This window comes from Procambarus clarkii, chromosome 60, assembly GCF_040958095.1.
Source record: "Procambarus clarkii isolate CNS0578487 chromosome 60, FALCON_Pclarkii_2.0, whole genome shotgun sequence".
Taxonomy (NCBI): Eukaryota; Metazoa; Arthropoda; class Malacostraca; order Decapoda; family Cambaridae; genus Procambarus; species Procambarus clarkii.
In genome coordinates this window covers 17,525,493-17,550,229 of record NC_091209.1, presented here as the reverse complement: position 1 = coordinate 17,550,229, position 24,737 = coordinate 17,525,493, and the positions used below count along the sequence as shown (strand labels likewise).

The 24,737-nt window shown below is 37.4% G+C and overlaps 1 protein-coding gene across 18 annotated transcripts in view; it reads left to right on the top strand.

Moving 5' to 3' along the window:
* Positions 1–1,202: 1,202 nt before the first annotated feature.
* The window catches only part of tweek (transmembrane protein KIAA1109 homolog tweek), a 101,821-nt gene continuing 78,286 nt past the window's right edge, over positions 1,203–24,737 (top strand). For all 18 annotated transcript variants that reach the window (XM_045756077.2, XM_045756076.2, XM_069307622.1 and 15 more), the window contains exons 1-22: positions 1,203–1,380; positions 2,296–2,431; positions 3,647–3,794; positions 5,413–5,556; positions 5,731–5,981; positions 6,306–6,452; positions 7,293–7,439; positions 8,255–8,419; positions 9,430–9,531; positions 10,418–10,561; positions 11,749–11,899; positions 14,408–14,563; positions 15,448–15,545; positions 16,803–16,957; positions 18,316–18,499; positions 19,045–19,173; positions 19,586–19,795; positions 20,971–21,168; positions 21,797–21,916; positions 22,617–22,859; positions 23,125–23,438; positions 23,823–24,023. In XM_045756077.2, the coding sequence (XP_045612033.2) occupies positions 2,306–2,431; positions 3,647–3,794; positions 5,413–5,556; positions 5,731–5,981; positions 6,306–6,452; positions 7,293–7,439; positions 8,255–8,419; positions 9,430–9,531; positions 10,418–10,561; positions 11,749–11,899; positions 14,408–14,563; positions 15,448–15,545; positions 16,803–16,957; positions 18,316–18,499; positions 19,045–19,173; positions 19,586–19,795; positions 20,971–21,168; positions 21,797–21,916; positions 22,617–22,859; positions 23,125–23,438; positions 23,823–24,023 (3,533 nt within the window). In that variant the 5' untranslated portion in view covers positions 1,203–1,380; positions 2,296–2,305. The remainder of the gene's footprint in view (positions 1,381–2,295; positions 2,432–3,646; positions 3,795–5,412; positions 5,557–5,730; positions 5,982–6,305; positions 6,453–7,292; positions 7,440–8,254; positions 8,420–9,429; positions 9,532–10,417; positions 10,562–11,748; positions 11,900–14,407; positions 14,564–15,447; positions 15,546–16,802; positions 16,958–18,315; positions 18,500–19,044; positions 19,174–19,585; positions 19,796–20,970; positions 21,169–21,796; positions 21,917–22,616; positions 22,860–23,124; positions 23,439–23,822; positions 24,024–24,737) is intronic.

Genomic DNA, 24,737 nt, shown 5'->3' with positions numbered 1-24,737 from the left:
GGTTATAAACCCATGGAACCGCCTACCCGCCGAAGCTGTACATATCAAGGCAAATGGTGGGACCTTCGACAAGCGCCGGCTTTCTGTCCTCGTCGAGGCCACTAGAGAGATGGTGTCCCTCAGGTAAATCAGGAATATAGGTGATTTATACCTATGTTCACCTATATAGATGTTGCTCCAGAACAGAATGTTGCATACGAAAATACTGTCCCAGGCGGAACTTAAATAGATGGACGTGTTTCCTATCACCTAATGCTTCTGTTCGCCTAGCAGCAAATTTATTTATATATTTATTTTATGTATATACAAGAAGGTATATTGGGGGTTAAGAAAGTACATAGCAATGACAATTTTACATTCTTGTAAAGCCACTAGCACACACAGCGTTTCGGGCAGATCTAAGTAAATCTTAATCTAACAGATTAAGTAGGTAATTTCCAGCAAAATTGACAAAAAATGTTTACAGGTACATTGTAAAAAAATTCGACACAATACACAAAGATTAAATAATACACAATAATGACAATACACAATAATGACAATACACAATAATGACAAAGAATTAGTAGGTACAATAGGGTAAAATTTGAGGATTATCAACTGGTTCAATGTAGCACAATTTGAGGATTATTTCAAATAGGTACACAAAGTTAACTAACTAGTCAGCTAGTTGTGTGGTTACATCCTGGGGAGGGTCAGTAGTTCGACCTTAGGGGGAAGGGGAAGGAATTCAACATAAGCCTAGCATGTATATGTACACTGGCTGCCTGTCCCCCGACGTAATGAATTCATTAATATTATAATAAATAACAAAATTACATTCATTTATTTATTTGACTTTCGGACAAGGCTGATGTACGATAACTCAAAAAAAATCTGTCAAAAATGTCTTTCTTAGTGTTCACACTTTTTACTTACCTTGTACTGTACTTAGCTTATTAATTTTCGTTTGTAAAGAGGTAATGTATTTAGTATTTTTGCTTTGAACATACTGCAACAAGTAATAGTGGGAATGAATTATATTTCTTCAAAATTTCTCCATTAATTTTAGTTAGGCCTCAAATATGATTACTCTAAATGCATGAAGATAGTGTTGTAATTAATTACAAAGACAACATTTGCTGGTATTAATGTGGTGATGAGCACAAGAGCGTGGACCAGTATGAGGAGAGAAGGTATGATAACTTGGTGAGAAGGTACGAGTGTGAGGCTGGTGGTGGTGGTGGTGTTGTTGTTGTGAGAGGAGGTGATGATGGTGGTGGGGCAGGCTCCTCCCTCACCACACCTGTGGCACTCTACCTCACCTTACTTCACGTGGATATGTTAGCCTCCTCCACCACGATATTATTAACCATGTAACGACACCAATTGGTCATTAAGGTGGGTAGTTATCGGGGTCTGGACTTGGTATAACGGGATCATCATTGTTGTAGACTTTGCAGAAGGCTCTGTCGTATGATGGTAATTTCAGCTGCATTGCTATCTTACTCTAATTTTGCTGTGGTTTATGGTTGTTATAAGGGGGGGAGTGTTATATTGTTGCCAATTTGCTTCTGTTGCCAGTCCATAGTCCTTAGGTGCCAGTGGGGATTGGGAGTGCCTGGCTCAACCTTGGCAACGAGTACACCTCAGGATCACTAACTCTGCCTGGGGCCTACCACAACACGTGATGCTATTATGACCATTGGGTCTTGATGCTGCTCTCAGGCATTGCTCTACAACAGCTTGGATTGATATGGTGCCCGATCTATTTATTACCTGCGGTCACAGGGAAGTTTATTGAATTTTTTCAAGTGTTCCAGTTACATTTTCAGGCAAAGAGAAAGTGTCTTCTGGCACTAGAAGTTGTTGATACTTGTTGAGATCCTGGCATTCCTTAGGGTATGGTGGGCATCTGGCTCTTGCTGTCCTGGAGGTCATTGCAATAATTTTTTTTTTTCATTTTAGCCCAATTGGACTTTAGTTTAGAAGGTGCCATTGCAATTCTGCCATTTAGCCATGACTTTGTTTAACTACCTAAAGTTCACAGGATGCCTGCTACCTTATAGTCTGGGGGCCACTGCAGTAGGTGTTCATAGTCTTAAAAGTATTTAGCCAATTTTACTTTCTAAAAGTATTTGCCGTGTTACTAGATGTTTGGAAAGTACGGTGAATGAAACATTATGCTTTGAATTCATCATTCATTTCATTCTTTGTTGTATATTATTTCTTTTGTTATATATTTAAGACAAAAATTTGTGAACAAAATTATATGCAATTCTGTGCTGCTTTTAATGTTAGAATTGTGGTGTGCAGGTACAGTACAATGGATGTGGAGAGCAGGACCAGCGGGGAGGTGCTGGAGGAGGTGTTCCTGGAGACAGCCATAGAGGGTGCACCTTTCATTGACAATAGCTCCAGCTATAACTTGAATACTGTCTTGGGGGATCTGGTGAGTTGCATACTAAGATTGTTGTTTTCAAGAACTCATTTGTGAGAGATTTAAAGATGCTTATAATAGCTTTTATTTTTATTGAAACAATTTTACATGCTGATGTATCTTTTTATAATAGCTTTTATTTTTATTGAAACAATTTTACATGCTGATGTATCTTTTTCATTATTTAAGTTTTATGATACTGATTATAAAATTGTCTAATAAATGTGGCTTTCTAATTCATATCCTAAATTACAAACTCAAAAATGTGTGTTTTTTTAAGAGGCATTAGTATCTACTGTCAACATATGAAAATGCATGTATTTTCTCGGGATATTCTCCATTTGTGCTTGGTTTAGTTATCTGATTATAAATATTTCTCCATTAATTGAAACGTGTATCTTGGCCATTTGTTTTCCTCTACAAAATACGCTTTCGTAAGTGTGACATACACAATAGGATACCTCCCCATTTTTTCTTCCAACCTTGCCAATAAATTGTAATAATACACTTCCAGTTATCTTAAGGAAACAGTTTTTGGAAATTTATGACTTCCCAGATATTAACATTTTTCATAATGTTAGACGACAAAGAGTGATTATCTCTGCTCACCTTTGGCAGGCATCATGCAGTTAACTTGCCTAACCATGAAAGTAAACTCATTTGTCTTAGGATATGAGCCTTGAACATTACTGAATAAATTGTTGTACCAAGCTATTCTTTTAACAAAATTGTTTAAAGTTTCTATGTACTTCAATAGCTTGCCTACAATCTAAACATAAATAAAATATTTGTTCAGTTGACTTTTATTAGTCTGGATCATGTGTGTTGCAGTCTTGTCTTTCACAAATCTAAGTTGTTTTGTTTCACATTGTAATAAACATTCACTCATGCTGCTGTTCCATATTAAACAGCTGTTTTGAAAAAAGAATCTAAAACCTTTTTAATGCTTACAAATCACCTGCTAAGTCTTAACATTGATATCATGCTCTTCCATATCTCGCTCTTGTTTATTCGTGTACAGTATTATTTCCTAATGTGATGGTCATCCTAAGCTTCCAGCTCTGTATAGCTGAAGTAAACATTACACTCTGCACACTTCTTACATTCTTTGGTTTTACATACTATTTAGTTTTCTTCACATTATTTACCTTCCTCACACTTAAACCAGCTTGTATTATAATAGAATATTTAATATATTTAATGGCAATTGCAACTTTCTTCCTTCAGAATAATCCTGACCTGGGGTACTTGGTACTGTCCCTGCTGGTGGCCATATCCTGGTCTGTTTACATCATTCTCTTCAACTCACGGGTCCAGGGAAGCATTTTGACTGCAATCCTCCGTAGATTTGTCAAAAGTGGAGATCTGACAATAGGTGAGCACAGGGCAGTGTGTATAGCATATGAGCACTTGTTAGGATTACTGTTTGTGAAGTTCAGTCTGTGCCCACAGGTTAGGGAGCCTGACAGCTGAGTGGACAGGATACCTGATCAACCAGGCTGTGACTCATACGTCAGGCTGCGAGCAGCCGCATCCAACAGCCTGGTTGATCAGTCCAGCAACCAGGAGGCCTGGTCGACGACCGGGCCGTGGGGACGCTAAGCCCCGGAAGCACCTCAAGGTAACCTCAAGGTGACAGCGCTTGGAATTTGTAGTCCAAACGTTCCGGGTTCGATTCCCGGTGGAGACGGAAACTAATGGGCAGAGTTTATTTCACCCTGCTGCCCCTGTTCACCTAGCAGTAAGTAGGTACCTGGGAGTTAGACAGCTGCTACGGGCTGCTTCCTGGGGGTGTTTAACAAAAAGGAGGCCTAGTCGAGGACTGGGCCGCGGGGATGCTAAGCCCCGAAATCTTCTCGAGATAACCTCAAGATAATCACAGCTTGGTAAGGGAATGTAATTGATAAAGGCAGATGGAAAATTAACAATGTAGATCTTGAGTAAATAAATAATAAAAATAAGATGAATGATAGTGATACAGATGTTAAAAGTAAAGATAGAAAATTAATGTATTTTGAGGGATGTATGAGTGAATAAATTACAATGAAGGGAAGACACAAAAAGAATCAGTGTCATGCTTGAGGGAGAACGAAGAAACTTTGCTTGCAAGAAATCAAGTTGGCCTAGAATGAGAAGGTGAGGGATGGATGGTGAGTGTGTGTGTGTATTGAGAGATACAGGAGGTTTGCTGCCAGATAAGTCGCTAGGAATGTGCTGAGGTCATGCTATATGACTTGAGTCAACCTTTCCTACACTGTGATGATACCATCCTTTGGCAACTGTGATATTGAATGTGGAATTTGTAGTTAATTAAAGGAGGTCACTTCGCTATTTACTCCAATTTTCCTTCCCATGGTAAAAATTCTTGTCTTCATTTCTATATGAAATACCATTGAGAGTTGATCTGACTCTTTCAAGTTTATTCAGTAAATCTTGGGTAGTCTTCTTGGAAGTTGTTACTGTTGTCTGTACTCGCCTAGTTGTACTAGTACTTGCCTAGTTGTGCTTGCGGGGTTGAGCTATGACTCTTGGTCCCGCCTCTCAACTGGTGATGAATTACTGTGTAATTACCTGTGTGTGCACATGTACACTTGTTCACTCGCTCCTTCATTCGTTTGAGTCCATGACATTGAAGGATATGAGTGAATAGCTATCTATAATTCACATCGGTATGCTTGACAGATTTTAAAGAATATACAATACCAATTTATGAGTGTAAGGTAACTTTTCAAGCCATTATGTTTTGTTAATCATGATTATAAAATGCTAGACTTCAAATAATTAATGATTTATCAAGTGACCCTAGACCCTATCTGTGTTTAAACTTCTCACCATAAATGTTCTCCCACCATGAACACATAAGTTGTAACAAGGTTTCAGGTTTTAAGATATTTTTTGTTGGTAAAGCTGGCTCATTACAATATTCTGTACTATATTGCTATCTTTGTACATTTCGTCTTAAAAGTGTTAATGAATGTTTTTCCTGCTTCTAGGTTCATTTTCGCTGTCTGTATTGTCGGGCAAGATCATGTTTCGCAATGTTGTGTATGTAACGGAAGATTACAGCCTCCGCATTGTTGATGGAATCCTCAAGTTTAGATACTGGCTTCCCTATGTGAAGCGTGAACTCTCGGAAGGTAAGTTTTTAATGTTAGAGATTCTCACCAACTGCATTGTCTGTTTAGTTATAATCATGAGTTTCTCTCTAGTATTCTGGCAATACCTTACTCAATTTACTTATTTCAGGTATGTTGCATTATGAGTTTCTCTCTAGTATTCTGGCAATACCTTACTCAATTTACTTATTTCAGATATGTCGCATTGTGACCATCGAGTGTGGCTTGAACTTAATGGACCAGAGCTGCACGTCTATAATCGGTCACAGTTGTACAGTAGATTAGAGAAGACATTTGGTTTGGAGAGTCAACTTGTGAATGTAAATAAGACAGGCAAGACTGAGGAGGAAGGAGAAGCAGAGGACACTCAAAATCAGAGTCAGGACATGAGCTTTTGGCAGGATTGGAGGGATTTGATCCCTGTCATTAAGATCGATCTTAATATGGTAAGTTGTTTTTGCCCATACTGTATTTATAAGTGCAGTTTTTCTGAAAATAAATTGAAATAAATTTGTTGGCAATCTGGTATACTTATTGGCCTACTATTCTGTAATTGTGAGTGGGTGGTGTAAGGTTGACGCATGAATTATGGGCTATTGATTGTAAGGTGTACCCAAGTTTATGTTGGGCACAAGTGTAGCAGAGTTTGTGTTGAATTCAATATATTTGAAACCTAATTTGTACCATTAAATTGAACGTATGTTGATAATATTTACAATATTCAAATTTTCCCGGGAGATGTATAAATAATAAATGTTTAACTCGTGCAGGCCAGGTTTGTGTTTGGCAACCGTTTGGTTGCATCAACACTCCTCCTGACGACTGACAAAGCAGAGTGCCACTATACAACCAAGCCAGCAGCCTGCTCCCTTGACTACTTCATGCAGGTGTTCATATCAAAAGCAGAGAACTTTAGGGTATGTCATAAGTTGCTAAGATGTTTTGTTAATGTAATAAAGTGCCATTAAGCATCCTAAATCTGATGTGGTTGAGACAAAGCACAAGCTTGGTGAAACCTTTCTAAAATACTGTATAGATAAATAATTTTGAATAATGTTGACAAATAAAAAAGCAAGGCTAGTAAAAATATTTAAAACTAATTGATTGAAACTGCCTTTTAATAGATAGACTATCCATATTTCATCATGGTTCCTTCTGGTATCTCTATTTTTTTTGTTTGTATATATCTGAATTTGAAAAAAATCTGATGGGTGAATTTGATTTGTTATTTAGAGGGATCCTTTATGTTGAAAAGATATATTATATTCCAATACAAAATGCCATCCTGCCCTAACTATCCTGATTATTTATGAGCCTTTCAGTTATCTTGTCTCGGGAAGCATCCAGATGTCGTGTTGAAAATCTTTTTATATTCACTCAAAGCTTGATTTTATGACCGACTTTTCCATTCTTTTGTGTAATCCTCCGGCCTTTAGTTCAAGTTACAACATACCATGGTGGAGATTATCACCATAAGAACTATTTTGGGAAGGCATACAACCAATCTAAACAAAGAGCAGAAACTTATTTGAGATTTAGACGCAATATTTAGTGTAGCGAAAATGATTACCTTCAGTTATACTTGTTTGCATAGATTTTTTTTTTTTACAACTTTATTTCAGATTTTATCATATACCTGTAGATGTTTTAAAATAAATCATTGGTTCAATCAGTATCATCTAATACTGATTTCCATTGCTTACACAATTTTCCTCTCTTGAAATGATAACACAGTAGTAAGAAAGTTCTCCAATCAGGTCATCCTTGCTCCAAGCCCAAAATACACTGGTGTTTTGGACGAGCCACCACGTTACATGGGGGAAGGTTTTGTGGTAATGTCATCAAGTCTCGTGCACTTCTATTACTATGTGGACGAGCCAGGTCCTGTGCCAGAGCACCCTCAGGTGAGCTGTCTAGTTATGTATTCCATATTCTCAGTAGCAAATGGCCTTCACATTCCTTGTAAAGCAAGGACAGTTAAAATGTACAATATTCTCCTGCCATGAGAGAGTAATGTGACATGGTGTGAACTAGTGTGATGAGGTGTGAGCTAGTATGTTGTGTTGTGAGCTAATGCAATATGATATGTGCTATATACATACAGAACTGTATATGACATAGGAAGCTGATAACATAAGTGTGTCTGAATTGTGTAAGGGCAGTGTGTCAGGAAGGAGACTACAAGAGCACTCGTGCTCGAAATTGCTTGCACCCACACTCTCTATTAAAGGTAATATAATAGTTTTTGAGTGGGTTTCCTTGGTTACTTCCCACTCGTGCACACTGACGCACTGATGCAGCCTTAAGATTGTACAAGGTCTCTGAGACCCATGCTGATTTATTGAACACCAAGTAGTAGACAGTCAGGTCACTATAAAATGGTATGTGAGTGCATCTTTCAGAGACAAATTATCGTGCAAAAATATTGATCTCGGCTATCTTGCCTGCTGGCAGTGTGTTCTAGTATTGAATATGTTAGGACATACAGTGCAGTACTGCCATCCTGCTCCAAAGAAATTCTCATGATTTAGTTATGTCCTTTGTTAAATTTGAGAAGGCTGTCCTAAGAACATAATGCTATACAGTATACCAAAATGATTTTCTCCCAATTGCCTGTTTCAGGCATGCTTTATGTACCTATAGGGAAGTTTCCATAGTATTCTTTGAGAAAAATGGCATAACTAACGTATCTTAATGTGAATGCTGATGATGCCTTCAGACGATGCGACTTCCAAATGGAGATGAAGTTACTGCTACAGCCCCTGTGTGGGGTCTTGATATAAAGTGTGCTAAGGGCACCAACCTCAGCTATGGTCCATGGGCTGACCGTCAGCGAGAGCAGTTGTTTCGCTTCTTCTTCCCACAAGATTATCAGACGGCTAAGGTAAGACAAATTAAAGCACAGTAGTAAACTTTTGAGAATTTCTTTATTATCTTGGATACCTACTCCTCTATCTCTGTAACTACCAGTTTCTACCTGTATATCGGTCTTATTTGTTCCCTTATTCTGTAGCATGGATGATCTGGTTCACCAGTGATCACAAGAATATGAAATATTGTAAATTCATTTATTTTAGATGTTTTAGTGTGGTATGCAGTGATTGTCTAAGTGAATGGACTTGGTAAAGGGAGAGTAGGTTATGAGAGGCTAAGGAGACCTGTAACCAGGGTGAGATGTGCTAGTCTGGTGTGGTGTGAGCTAGTGTGACAATAAATTATAAAAAGTCATAGTATTCAAAATGAAAAGTTGCTGCTGAAGTAGCAGCTATGAATACCTTAATGCGATCCCTGCCGTATATATCTGGTGGATGGTTCAGGGACTTTAATGAAGCTTTTAGGCAGTGTTGATGAATTTCCAGAATGTTTATCTAATTCAAGGAGATATGTTATCACTAGAACCCTGTGTAACTGATAGTATGTTAGGGTTAACAGATTAAATGAGAAATAAAAGGCTTTAAATATAGGAAGAATTTAGTTAGCACTGATTCACAGAAAACGGCTTACTAAAGTTCCTCTTTGGTTCAGAGCTATGTTTCCCAACCAGGGTTCTGCGAAAACATTCTCGACGTTTATTTTTTGTGTTTACCGATATGGTTGAATTTTGCGATTAATAAATATATATATACAGTTGTATTCTATAATAGTTTATGCTTGGGTTACTCGAGGCATGAAAATTATACCCTTGCGGGACCCTTGAAATAAAGGTGAAGAAATGCTGGTCTAGAGTGAAGGTGTGCATGTTCATTATGAGCTGCAGTACTACTGTATCAATGTATCCGGTCCCTATATTATAGGCAAAATAGCATTTTTGGCCATATTATTATTTTTAGAAACGGTACTGTATTGCCATGGTAATGGAGAAATGTAAAAAGTTTTTTCTGCATTTTGCCACAGATGCCAAATGCACCAGTACATGGGGAGTTGCGGAAGGTTCAGCAGTTTGACTTGCGTCTCAGCATACTGACTGAAGCCACTATCGACATTCTCTTTTCTAAGGTATATGCCAATTTTTTTTCTCTTGTGCAGTTTTCATTATGCATAATAATTTCTTATTACCGGGTACCATTTAATTTGGCTTATTTGTAAACACTTCAGTGTATTTTTATTTACATTTATTTGAATATATTTTGATTTTATCTTGATCTTGTTATCTTTCGTTTGAACCTCGTCTTGATATGATATATTGTCACTCCTTTTGAAATGCTGAATTAACACTAAAGGTGTAGGAGTTTTACCATGTAATTTTTACCATGTATGACAAATATGAATGAGTTGTCGTTGTGAAGAAAATATAGTGTGGTGAGCATATGTAATTATGTTTGTAAGGAGAGTTTCCTTTTTGGTTATGCATTTAATGCACTATTTAATGTAACCTTTAGCAAGAAGTAATAATCAAAGAAATATACAATTTTCAAGTCAACTTCACAAAAAGTATGTTGGATATAAATGTGTGTGTATGTGGATCAGTTTACCACTGTCCATCAGAGCTGTCCTCTCTAGTCTGCCTTAAACATCTTGTCTGTTGCTTTGAGAATCCTGCCTGTCATTCACTCTTGTTCCTTCATTAAAACATTTTGTTAAACCATGGGCAAAAATGGATTAAGGTAGACCAAGGCATTAGTAAGATTTATTAAAACGCTGAAAAGAATAATATTGTTTTTTGCCATATTTTTTCACATTGCATTTTATTAATTTCATTTATTTATTTTTATATATATTAGTTCCCTTTATTTTCCATCTCTGTAATTGCTATACAGGTACTAATATCTTGCTTTGGTGTCTGTCTTCTGTACAGTATTCCTTATTTGTATAATGTTCCTTTATTAATTGTGCTCTTATTTATATACTAAATTGAGATAAAAGCCAGCAATGCATTTTGTAGGAAAAAGAAACCAATGCTGTCCACATGAATGTCCAGCGAGGGTCGTATTTTGAGATGACACTTCCTTGGACCGTTTATGAGGATGGCTATGTAACCAAGATCAGGGGTCAGCTCTTCCATGTGGATGCGTCGACCAGTTTACAGGTGTGTAAATGTTCCACCCAGAACATTATGATCAAATGTCTTTTGTTTTTAAAGTAAGTTATATTCCATTTGTTGGAGAGGAGGAATAACTCATTTTATTAGTCTATCAGTGAATAAAAGTATATTACATTAGCAATTTATTTGTGACAGTAATAAAAACTTCAGTGTTTATCAGCTGACTGAAAGAAAATCATATGATGATAACCATATCATGGGTTAACCTATCTATTATTGCCATTTTCCACGATTGGTAGTGCCTGTATTAAGAATTGTTCTACTATATACATTTTTCACAATTGGGACAGAATTGTAGGGAATGGGTCCTATTTTTATGGATATGCAAGACCTCTGGTATGCTCTAGGTGGAATTACTGTAGTGGAATCTAGGTTGTTCATGTCTTTAGGGAAACACAAGCTTCCTGATTTTTAAGCTACTCTCTCTGATCAGGAATGCCTTTGAGCTGGATGATTTTTGTTGTGACTATAAGTATTTTGAGAATTAATTTCCTCTGGTCTAGATGATGCTAGTTTTGTCAGTTTTAATTTTGTGTATCGACTGCTTTTTCTTGCCCACATGTGGCCAGAACACCCCTGGTTCTCACTCAAGTTCTTTGCAACTTCTCATCATCAGTACGAGATAGCCTGCCGGGTGCTCCAGCACTTTTTGGCACTCTACATTCTTCCTGTATTTCTGGAAATTTGCTGATGTCATTCTTGACTCATTTGTTCTCTGAGCCTTGCTTCTTGTTGGGTAGCTCTAGCAGTGCCTCTTCTTCTGGGCTTTGGATAGTATTTCTTCTGGATTTATTAAGCTCCTTGCTATTTTGACAGTGTAGGTACCGACTCCTAGTGTAGTGGCCAGGTAGTCAATTAGCAGTGATACTTGTCAATCTTTTTTGAGGCTGAGTATTGTTTGGAGAAGTTTCTTTTAAGTGTAGATGAATAAAATCTCTAAGGATTCTGGACTAGCTAGAGAAATGTTCTTTCCTCTCTGCACTTGGGAGTGATTATCAACCTTGCCTGGTTGTTGTTTTGGATATTTTGTAAGAGCTATACATTGCCTGAGATAGCAACTGTGTAACCTGCTTAGGAGATTTTCATCTATACTCAGTCTTATTTTTTTTACAAATATCTTCGCATATAGAACTCATCAATTTTTATATTACATTTTGCACATCTTTCCTCAGTACCGTAGTCTGCTGGAGGCAGAGACGCTGGACTACGGGGTGACCATCCGCTACCCTTGTGCATGGAACCATCACCAGACTTGGGACATGCAGTTTAGCAGTAGCAAAGCTACTTACCACTTCCTCTATGCACATAAAGAATTTTTTCAAGGTAAAAATTAGTTATTCTTATTTCAATGTGTAATTTTGTTTGGTGGTGTTCTGTAGTCTTCTTTTCAAGTGTGAACATTCCCTGTAATTGTTCAGTTGCTCCCAGAAACATTCTTGTGTCTTCATAGTATCATATATTCAAATTCAAATTTTTATTCAGAAAAAAGTACATACATAGATGATGAGTTACAAGACACTCGCCTGGCGTTCCGCGAGCGCTATGTCATGGGTTCGTATCCTGGCCGGAGAGGATTTACTGGGCGCAAATCCTTAACTGTAGCCTCTGTTTAACGCAACAGTAAAATGTGTACTTGGATGAAAAAACGATTCTTCGCGGCAGGGGATCGTATTCCAGGGACCTGCCCGAAACGCTATGAGACTAGTGGCTGTACAAGAATGTAACAACTCTTGTATATATCTCAAAATCTCAAAACAAACAGTTGTTGGATTTATAGATAGAGCTAGTACAAACAATACCTAAAGCCACTAATATGCATAGCGTTTTGGGCAAGGTGTGGGAGAAAAAAAAAGACACTTGGACTAAAACTTAATAGTAATTGAGATTAAAGTATAAAATGTGTTTAAAAAATAGGAATAATAAAAAAAGAGGGGGGGGGGAATGGCAGAAATCAGCAATTGTACAAGTTGGTCAACAAACAGCATTGTTTAAAATAGCAAGACATGGGTTGGCATTTAGGGGGTAAGGTAGGTTATATGGAGTTAATTATATAGTACTTAGTTTTTCTCTTAAACTGGTTGAGAGAGGGACAGTCTTTGACATGATTGGGAAGGTCATTCCATATTCTGGGTCCCTTGATTTATAGAGCATTTCTAGTTTGATTAAGTTGCACTCTTGGAATATCAAATAGGTATTTGTTTCTGGTGTGGTGCCCATGGGTTCTGCTACAACCTTCTAAGAAGCTTTTAAGGTCAGGATTGACATTACAATTCAGAGTTATAAATATATAAAGTACACACGAGAGGATGTGCAGTGACTTAATATCTAACATATTCAGAGATTTGAGTAAGGGTACCGAGTGCTGTCTGGGGTCAAAGTTGGATACTGTTCTAATAGCAGCTTTGTGTTGAATAATTAGAGGACATAAGTATAGTAAGTCTTGTTAATATTAAGCATTTATGAGTGTCTAATTCTTTATTTAATGTGTTGCAATGGCTGTCACAATCTTTCCCTGTGATATAAAAAAACACATGGCATCAGCAAAAATTAATGTTATAACCATCAACAAAACTCTATATTTATAGAGTTTTGTTCAGTAAAAAAAAATAGGTCATAGTATTGATCCCTGGGGCACTCCAATGTTACAGACTTAAGTGGTTCAGATCATGTTACTGAAGGCTGCAATATGTCTCGTGTCTTCAAGTAGCATTCAAACAAGTTTAGGATGTTATTTATAATGTTAAGTGAATTGTAGAAGGTCAACTGGGAAAGTGAAAGATGGACTATACCGTCGGAGCATTGCTCATAAATAGCAGCCTTATAGATAGTTACCACTAGAAGAACATGACCTCCAGGTGGGCTTGGGAAACAACTCTCAAAACAAACTACAAATATATTATAGAGTATTGAGTGGAATGAAACGTCCCTTTCTGAGCAGCACCTGTTCCTGCCCTTTAAATTAATGTCTTTTTCATGGTTTTGGGCTGGCTGGGCTTAGCCAATTTCCTGTCATTGGTATTTAGTAGTGCTGCTACCTGCTATTAGCCAGGGTAGTTGTTGCTTAGTGTTGGTAGTTTCAGAAGAATTCTTGCCAATTTTGGAATTGTGAAGAATAGTTTGCAAGGATGTCTTGGATTTAAGATTTTGGGTGGATTTAAATCTACTCTCTATAGAGTTCTTAACCCATATTTAGTAAGAACGTTAGACATTCTGCAGGGTTACTTGTCCTTCTGGGGGCTCAAAGCCTAGCAGTGTGCCAATATTCTAGTCAGTTTCAGTGTTTTAAGACAAGGGAAGCTGCAGAGATGTTGCTCAGAGAGGGGCATTTTATTCCACTCACTGCTCCATTTGTTATATTGTACTTTGACACCACATTCCTGACACAATCAGTTGTTTGCATCCCTTATCTGCCAGATATCTTAAATTTTCTGCTGTTTTCCTGGAGTTCCTGGCTGGATTGGATCCATTCTGGTCCACCCAAAGGTTCATAAGGTCAGAGTCTGCTTGAGTAGAGTCAAAATCAAGCAGTTTGACTCCACTCCGCTTATACTGTGGAACTGAAATTGTAAAAATGTTTATGCCTGGAAATTGTTAATTCCAGTGTATCTGACTGGAGAAATGGGTGCTGCTCGAGTGGAAATACTGTACACTGTACATTTAAAATTATGCAAGACATGTTATAATGCGTATGAATTATGCTTTTCAGTCCTGTAATACGAAACAATAATGTAATTGTTACAGGATATTGAAACATAGGTATAAAAAAGTTAAAGTGGCAAATATCACACTGTACCATAACCATACTTTATTGACTATGTATTATTGTTTCAGATTTAATTGAGGACTGGTCTTCCCGTGTGCCACCGGACTTGCTCCACTTTGTGCCATACTCGTGGAATTTTGTCCTGAAGCTGCAACAGTTTGAGCTTGTCACTCTTGCCAATGGCTACAACTGGGTAGACTGCTCCTCACAACATCAGGCTAATGGTACATGGTGACTTGTTTCTTTGTTGTCTGTCCTAGTCCTGCATCTTGTGTATTTTTCTAACTTTTGTGTGGAGTATATGTGGCACTGTACACATTAATCGGAATACGAGTAAAGCACGGTAAAGTGTAGGAAAAAGTGTGTGCTTATAGATATCTGGTGAAGGGAGATCTAATATGTTAGGTAAGACAAAAGTGGTCTAGAAATTCTACAGCACAGCTATGAAGTGGAAACTAAATGTTGAAGAATTTTGCTCTGGAGGTATGAATAGGAACACAATAATTGCACGAGCCTCGACTACAGGGGTTAGGCTTTGAAGTCTGGCTAGAAGGGAAGTTTATCCTATTGATGCATATAATAGGTTCATGAAATAAATGGGTTTCTAGGAGTAGGTTTCAACTGAACTGAGGTAGGATTAGAGTTCTTGCTTGCAGTTTCACTAGGTACGTCAATTGACAGTCCTTATGAACCTTAGTTAAAGTTAAAAAAATAAAAAAAATAGGGAGGGGAAAGGGGTGAGGAATGGCTGCTGATAATTCAAAGCAAACCCAAAGTAAAGCTAAGGGATGGGTTTTTCCCAGTTGTGGTCTTCATAATGGACAGTCCCAGGAATTCAATCTGGAGCAACTGTTATTTTTAATAAAGTTGCCACAGTATTTATTAATAAATTAGGTGTATAATTGCCATGCTTAGGTGTAAAGTTGTCATGCTTTGGATTTATTTTATAGTTTATTGATATTGCACATCGATATGATAGCACAACGTTAATAATTGTCACCCTTTTTGTGTATGAACCTCTTTTACATGTGAACCTTTAACCTCCATATGAAATTGAAATGCCGATACCATTCATACATTCAATAGTAACTGTTTTTTCCTTCATCAGCTCATGTGGCCTTCTGTGGGAAGTTGTTTGAGCTCAAATTCTGTCTACCGTTTGTTGACTTTCTGCCCGAGACGGTCCTCCTCAAGTTTGCAATAATGGTATGTTACACTAATTGTATTATATGCATGTATGTATTTTCCTTCGGTTTAGGCTGGTGTCTGGCTTTTGTGTGGAATTCATTGTATTGTGTGACGAGTAATGCTCCAACCATATCTTATCATGGTTGGAGCATGGCTTCTCATGGGATTGGGTGTGTGTGGATCATTACCATTTGACCTTGAATTCACCTTCTTGTGTATTTAAATATTGTGAGTAGTCACTGTATTCTACTTGATGAAATGTGTGAGAGCTTGACTTAAGGGAAGAGCAAATGAATGGTAAGAAGGTACAAAAAACTGGTGATAAGTCCTAAATCTGTGTGAGGAGTAGAAAAGTATGAAAGTTTAATGATTTAAGTAGCATGCCTAAGTAAGAGTGAAATGCAAGAGAAAGGTGTATAGAAAGTAGATTTGAGAAAAATTGTAGGAATGCATGAATGAGGAATGGAAATGTGCAAGTTGTACAATATTGGAATGTTTAGAGGAGACGACACTTTCTATTACAGTATACTCTTTAGCGAGAGATGATGAATAACATTATACACTATAGTATAATAATAGTTTGCTCTTCATGGGTATGGATTACCAGCCAGGAAGTATTCTAGAGATAGAAGTTTATATAAAGTGTAGATGCTACTGCCAACATGTCTAGTCATGGTGTACACTGTGGTCATGTGTTGAGTATGTACAGCATATTGCATACTGTTGTGATAATATAATTACAAAAAAGTCTACTTAACAGTTAAACTTGTTATTGACATTAAAGCAGGTAATTGACAGAGAATCGGATATCTTATAGTGAAGTGTGGTTTGGCCAGTGAAGTATTTTTAAGTGAAGCTGGAGTTGAGTACCCTGTAGTGAAATTTTTTCTTGTGATATATAGTGTGAATAGCAGTGAAATAGCCATTTAACAGTGAAATATGAATTTATGAATGAAGTAGATTTTTTATTAGATGTCAATGAAAAAGCAGAGAAATTGGCATTACCACAAATTTCTGTAAGTCTCTCTCCTTAGCTTTGCACTATTTTGTTTGATGACCATCTTCCTTGCAATTAAAGCATTGACCTCTAATTATAATACTGAAAGAAGGAAGCCCCATAGATATGCACAGTGAAAGCAAAAGAATGTGATGTATTCCTGGGGAGTCCAGAGAAGGTAGTTCGATCCCATCATATGGGCTTCAGAGTGTTTTCATGTACATGAAGTTATAGTCACTTGGATTCAGCTGTAATGTCTTGTGCATGTTTGCTTGCAGGCCGAGACGGTGGACCTGAGCTTGTTCCTGCCACCGTCCAATACTTCACGGAATATCATCACGGCTCTGGACCGAAATGCTAAACTGGTAGACAAGGAAGACAGACCCAAACAAACATTTTCCAATGATAAGTGGAGGAAATTCTGCAAACTCAGGTGTGGTATTATGAAGTATAAAACTTTTATGGAAAGTATTTATGAAACTGGAAAAGTTATTGTATTCTGTTTTTAATCTTTCCTTCTTGTGTACTTGAGTGACAGCAGAAGTTAGAGCTGTGGGTGTTGATGGTAGTGGAGAGCAGTATTAGCAATAGATAATGACTTGCTCCTTCCAGGAGGTCACTATTGCAAGATTGTCTCAGCAGGAGAGTCTTCAGAAGGCTCTATCACACAAACCTTTCACTAATTGATGATTTTTAACCAGTTCCTTTCTTTCATACATTGTTCTGCTCGGCCCTCCAAACTTTGCTAGTTGTCTCGATGTATGATATGATCCTCTCATTTCACCCTTGTACTTTCATTATTAAATGATTTTCATGCATCATGCTAACATGTTTATAACATCAAAGTGTGTTGCATATTATCTACTCCTCTATTCCCTCGCCCCTTGCACTTGTATCATATATTTTACATACACTACTTCCTCATTGATGTACCCATCCCATATACTAACACCAGCTGCTGCTGTTTTTTTCTTTCTCTACTACATATTTTCAACACTGCTATTTTGCATACCCAATTTTCACTTGGACATGCCATGACTGGGGGTAATAAACTATCACTTGGACCTTTCTTAACCCACATACTATTTATTTATTCCTTTCATTATACTATTTAACTTTTTCTTCAACTCTTCTCCCTTTCACTATTTATTTTGCCTTCCATACCTCTAATTTTAATATAGCATTGCCATCAAGTGTTTAAACTTGGTTCCTTTTCTAGTACATGTTCCCCACTTTTATCCTAATGTTAAAATGACTGCCATATCTTTCCATAATTATCTACAAGATCCACAACATTCAATTCCAGTTTCTAAAACACCAGAATCTCTCCCTTCTCCTATTCATATACTGTATAATGATTTCACTATTAATAAATTCCCTCTCACCTCATAGATCTTTAAAATCTTCCACAGTGCTTCATGATCAATCATATCATACACCTTTCTAAATGCTACTTACAAATTTTTCTACTTCGCAACAAATATTCTAACTAAATTTATTCTCAGTAAAAATTAAATATATGCAGCCCCTTCCCTTCCTAAATCCACACTGTTCCTATCCTGTATTTTCTTATTCTTCAATTTTTGTCCTTGGATCCATTGCCTTGGAAAACTACAGCAATTAATCTCTGTAGTTCCCACATTATTTCCTATTAGCATTTCCCTTTATTTTTTGTTTAATACAGTACTGTAATCATTGTGTGTATACATAATTAAGTCTTCAGTAAGTATATTGAGTCTAAATGTGAAAAATATATATAAATTTGTTTTATGGAAGAACTTTATATTTCAGCGCTGGGTGGGTTGACTGCTGGCAGGTGCCGGAACTAAAGCTGAACATTGGCTACACCTACCATCCAGTTCCACCCCTGGGACCCTCGCCTCAGGCCAATGTGTCCACCCCAGAAAAGGAGGAGCTGCTTCTGTCTCCCATCAGGGCTCCTCACCGCAAGAAATCGCCCATGGAGATTATAAAAGTGAGATTTATGGAAGTTTTGTCTTGCCTCAATCATAGTGCGGAAAATGGCCCATTCAAATGAAACGATTCGCTATAAACCTAAAATTTACTTGTAGTTAAGGGTACTGTATTGTTGGCATTACATTTATTAAGTTTAATTTGATTCATGTTCCTATAATGTATTAAGTATTTTTTATTTCTTTTAGCTTTAATCTTGCTTAATATTGACCCTACAGTAAGTGTAAAAATGGTGCCATGAATATTATTCATTGAAATTTATCTTCTGCATACTTGAGTATTAAATTTTTGAAGCCGAGATGAACACTGTAGTTAACAATTTGCTCTCTTCTGGTGTCCATTGGTGCTCTCCTCTAAGATCATGATGGCTCTGTTAATTCTAAAGATAAGTTTATTATCAACTAATAAAGCCTGATTTAATCTTGGTGTTTTTTGTATTGTCACCAGCATTTTATGTTCTTCACTAGTATGGTAATTGTAAGAATTGAACACATTTGTTTATACTCTAAATATATACCATGCAACTAATTAAGTCCTCTTCTCCAGAATATTACTCCTGATCAGTTTGATCCAACATCAATGACTCCAGACTGCTTTAGCGTTGATCTGCACATTACTCAATCATCGGAGATTAAATTATATGGATCTGTTCTTCGTCAATTCATACACCTCAAGGTAATGCTTCTTGATGTACTTCATTATTTGTGATTTTATTTGAAAGGGATTTAATTTGAATGGGAGTACAGTACTCTGCAAGTCATGGTGAATTTCTGAAAGGTTCCTGTGAAGGAGTGTTTGTTCCAAATCATCTGTGTATATTTGAAACTGTGGCATTTCAAGTTGCTTATAAGTTGACAGTAAGATAAATGGTACTTATTATACTTATAGTTATATATCATCAATCAAATGCAACCTGTTAGTCTTGTCTAGAATGCATCACATCATTTTCTTAATCTGCAATAATTGTAAGGAAGTTTTGTTGTAGGACATTGTGTCTTGTTCTTACTTACTAAAAAATGAAGTTGATGGGCTTGTAAATAGATTGAATGCTGTTATACTATATCTCAATAACATCTTTTTCATCTAGGAAAATATATTTGGTGAAGATCAGAAGTTCACAGATATGAACCAGACACACATAGATGAAGATAACCCCGCTGAGTTGAGTCAACAGGAGGAATCCAAATCCAACAGTCTGGCCGAGGAAAAGAAGCCAGAGTTTGATTGTCGCAAATACCGCCAGTTTAGGGTCACAGTTTACATAGATATAAGAAATGTTCTGGGGCATCTTGTCAAGGTAAGTGTAACTAAACATGTGTGTTGTAAAGAGTGTAATCCTGTAGATTTATAGCTTGTGTTCAAGTTAGTTTTTTTCATTACGGGGCTTCATTTTCAAATATTAATATTGGGTATACATTTTGCTCCATAATTAAACCTGTGTAGGACTTGTGTTCTATATACTGTACCATTTTAATTCAAAATGTGGAATACATTTTTATAAGTCTTACAGCATCATCAGAATTCATTCAACAATTTGTTGGGAATTTTGTTGAGAAAATCTGAGGTTCAGAGTATCGAAATGCTACTTTCTAAGTGGTCCTTTGATTGCTTCCCAAGTACTTATTGGGTTCAACCGGAACATATATGCCAGGCTGTGTTGGTCTGCTGCCTCAACATGCCAGGAATTTCTGCTAATGGTCCTGCCATACAGCTGAGGAAAGGAAGACAATGGAAAATTCTCTTCACCCCTTAGTGGCTAGCTCTCTTTTAGTCAAATGAGAAAATAAAAACTATCAACTTCCCTCTCAAGAAAAGCACTTGTAAGATAAATTATTGTACAGAATAGATCGCTAGTCGCTATCCCTGACTGCTATTTAATGGAAATATACTACATGTCAACAGGATATGGTGAACCAGTAGCCCTTGCTTGAAGCCTAATCGATCCCAATTTGCATGGAGAAGTTCAGTGAAAAAAGGGGTGACCTTGGGGATTACACAGCCGTCTGCCCCTGCTACTCTGCATCCACGTCTGGAAATGTTGAACAGGGGCATGATTTCTGCAGCCTGGTCCTTATGTTCACATACTAAGTGTTTCTGGTGGCAAAGAAAGACACTCCATGCATTGGTTGATCTTCAGTTAACTTTTCCTCTAGTGCCTCTATAGCACCAGTATAACCCAGCAGTAATGTTTAAAAAGATCCCTGATTTGTTTTCCTACCTTACTGCTAAAAGTCTGAGGGTAGTATGGGAATAGATTAACACAGATAACTTACATTTCAAAATGTATTGAATCAGAGGATCTGTGTGTCTGGGTGGTGGTGATTGTTACCCCTATCAGTGTGTTTAGACTAGAGCTAAAAGGGTTAATTTAGAATATTATTCTTCTCTCAATAGATGACAGTTAAAAGATGGTTCTAATAAATGACTAGTATTTATATTCCTAATATTTGTTTTGTATTTTTTTTTTTTTAGGACTGTACTGAGAACGATCCCCCATGCCCAACAGTGGCACTGGATCGTCTAGTGTTTGAAATGGACAAGAGGTATTTAGAGACGCAGCTGCAGGTTGTGGTGTCGCCCCTCATACTTACAACCTTGGACACCAACCACAGCAGACCTCCTGCTCATCAACACCTTCACACTGGCTTCCTTATGTTGTCTGGGTTACAGGTAATTATGAAATAAGGCTCATAAGCAGAGTGTGTGTATGCAAGTGAATTTGACGATAGGAGGAGAAAGACGAGGAAAGAAGATTGAAAGATAAGGCGAGTGTGTGAGGAAATGGGGTAGTGTGTGTGATCAACACATGAGATATGGTATGGCACAGGGTTGTCATGAAGCAATTTGCAAGGAAGGGAATGGGAGGAAATTATCAGGGGGGAAAGTGCCAAGCCATTACGATTATGTAGCACTGGGAAGGGTCGCAGTTTGCAAGTAGAGAATGTGGTATTTGCCGATTTTTGTGCAGATACAAGAATATTCATGTACTGTATTCATGTGGACCTCTGTATACCTGGTCTCGTGAAGTGGTAGGATACAGCTGTGGATGACTGCTGATGTTTAATAGTTTTTGGTTATTTGTGATGCTTTATAATGTGAAGGACATAATGAAAGGATTAATAAGTAATAGTAATGTCTATAATATAGACATAATAACAGTATTGATTTTTTTATTTAATGAACTTCATGGTTTTACTGAATGAATATGATATAGGCCATCATGTTTCTTACTAAAAATGTTGTAATATAATTTTAATCTATATTTTTATCAAATTTATGCATATTAATTTCCCCCCAGATGCGAGGACATGCCATGTTCAGTTCCGAAGAGCGTTCCCTTGATGAGGAGACTCTTGAGTATGCGTGGCTTGTTGAGTTGACAGTTGGTACACTCAGTGGTAAACTCTCGACCCCTCAGGTTAGTAGTGAAGTTCTCCTCCAGTGCCGAGGGTCAACCTGCCTTGAGGGGGCACTGTCCTCTTCACGGTTCAGGAGCTTCTTTAAGACAAAGAGCGACCAAATAATTTGTGCAGAAAAATGTTTTGCATTTCGTTTCATTGTTTCATCAAAAATCAGATTTTTCAAAGTAAATGACTTAATTGCCACATACGACAAGTATGCGAGTGGAATCCAATGTTTTAAGTTTAATATTACTAGGGAATGAATGGTAGTTCAACCATAGATGGTTAGTAGTTCAACCATGGGGAGGACTCAGAATAAGCCTAACATATATACATACACAGGCTGTCTGTCCCCAACAAAATAACACGAGCACAATAGTAAAAATTGTGCCCTAAGTTGCTGTATTTTGATAATGGGTCACTGCTTTGAAGATGGAGTAGCTGGTATATTAACTTTTTAGCATTATTTTTTATAACATTTGTGATAAAACTTGTCTCATAATTGGCAAATGTGATATGCAGAATTGTAGTTTTTCGTGCTATAATTTTCTTGGTCATAATTAACTACATGTGCTATTCAAATACTTGAAGCGTTTCTACCATGTCACCATGTGGTCTTATTACTATAATGCTGTTAGTTATATTGCAGCTCCATATTTATTGTCTCTTGGACTCTATGGCTTTTGAATATTCCCCCCCCCCCTTATCTCTCCACAGCTGCAGAACATAATGACAGCATTAGAAGCATTTATACTCACTGTTGAGGACATGGAGAACAGTCTGCGCCATCCACGGCCCCACATGTTCTGTTACCACGGCACCCCACAGCCACAGTGCATTCATACCACCGCTGAACACTTCTGTCCTACCACTGATGTCATAAAGTATAAGATGGTGCGAGCCTCAGTTGATGGCCTCTCCCTCAATCTTGTGGAGAGTGGCACCATTCTTGGCATTGAGGTACGTGTGTAAGTGCCAGTTAGGTATAGACCAGTGTATATATTTGGTTAAAAATAAAAGTAGATGTTTGTTCAATAAATTTATTGAGTAAACCTGAATTTGAATGACATTTTTGTTATCTTCTTTTAGCTTGGCTCTGATTTTTTTTTGTATACATCTGCTAGCCGATGCTTACAAGGAAGTTGTAAAAGATTTCGTGGTACATATTTTTGTCAACAAAAATTTAAAAATGCAGATGGTAAATAAATATTAGACTTTTTTTCAGATCTATCCCATTAGAGTGGCAACATGCAACCTGCATGGCCAGCACACACGGTCTGGTATCACTGCCCATATTCAAAACATCAGTGCTCGAAATTACATATGTGCCCAAGATGGACTCAAGGAGGGGGGCGGCCGAGGTGAGGCTGCGTCCATGTGTGGCACATCTACAAGTGGCGCTGGCGGCCTAGGTTTGACAGACGTGTATTCTGACGATGTATGGTTGGAGGCGGCGGCCATTACACTTGGTCCCGTGTATGTGGATGCTGCAACCAGCATGGATGTCCTCCACCATGACATGCAAGTCATACAACACAAGTAAGTATACCAGGTTCTAATGTCTTGCCCCATTAGTTGATGCCATACTGTACAGGGGTATTTTTTACATGTGTTCTGCCTTCCTGCGCATTCTGGTATGTTTATTGTACCTGAAAATACTTTGACTTTGAGGGGGACACTGGATTCATGAGTGTTCATAACTCTTATATAATATCTATTTGTTCAATCAGAGTTGCTCTTTACTGAAGTCATTGTGTTAGCCAGTTTTCCTATACCATATATTTTTTAGTTTAGTAACAAAAAATATGAAGCAATTACATTGTGGTTACATAACTTCTGAATATGTGTGAACTTTTCTGGGGATTTGTACACTATGATGTGAATATTTCTAATTGCATCCAATTGGTTTTTTGTTGCTTCTAGATTTTTGAAACTGCACGACGAGAGCACAAAGAGGCTGTGGTTCCTGTGGCCTCAAGACGTGACAAAGGTGTCGGCACAGGTGTTTGGCAAGTGTGGCTGTGTAGGCGGGTGTTCCTTCTTCAACAACAACAGGAATGGCTTGACTTTTTTCAAGCCTGGCAAGCAGGATTTCTATACGGGTGTAAATGTTGCTCAGTTTAGGTAATGTTGAAACTGTTTTTAATAATATCTCTGACACTGATAAACTGTTAGCATCTTGTATAATAAAGACAAATGCTGAGATAAGTACATTATTAAATGAGTTTAGCTAGGGTATAGCTTCAGTACTTTTATTCAATTTTGTACATATTATAATCAATAAGAACATGCTTCAAAGTAATTCTTCCTTTACTCTAATCTCGATGAATAGGTCAACTTTACTCTAAAATGCAGCATTAATTCACTACAATATTATTAACTTATTTTCAGGCTTTCCTAGAATATGCATATTATCAGATTATATGACCTGCATTTGATGACAGAAACAACATTCAGGGATAAATGTTCATAACAGACAGTGTTTAGCTTGTTGAAAGGTCTTCTCCTGCCTTTGTCCATAAGAGTTAGTCAGATGTACTCACCTATTTGTACTTGCGGGGGTTGAGCTCTGGCTCTTTGGTCCCGCCTCGATACCATACTGTATGTGTGTGTGTGTGTGCGTGTCAAACTCGCCTCTATAGAATCATTATCTTTACTACTTGGTAGGTTTACTTATCACAATATAATCATTATCTGTACAACATAGTAGCTATTATGTGAAGTTTATCTTCCATTCCTCTGCTCTTTTAATTCATATTTTCATGGAAAAGTAACCTGTATTCACCTAGATAGCAACCTTGATAATGAGAGCTTGGTTCTATTGGTTATATCCTGAAG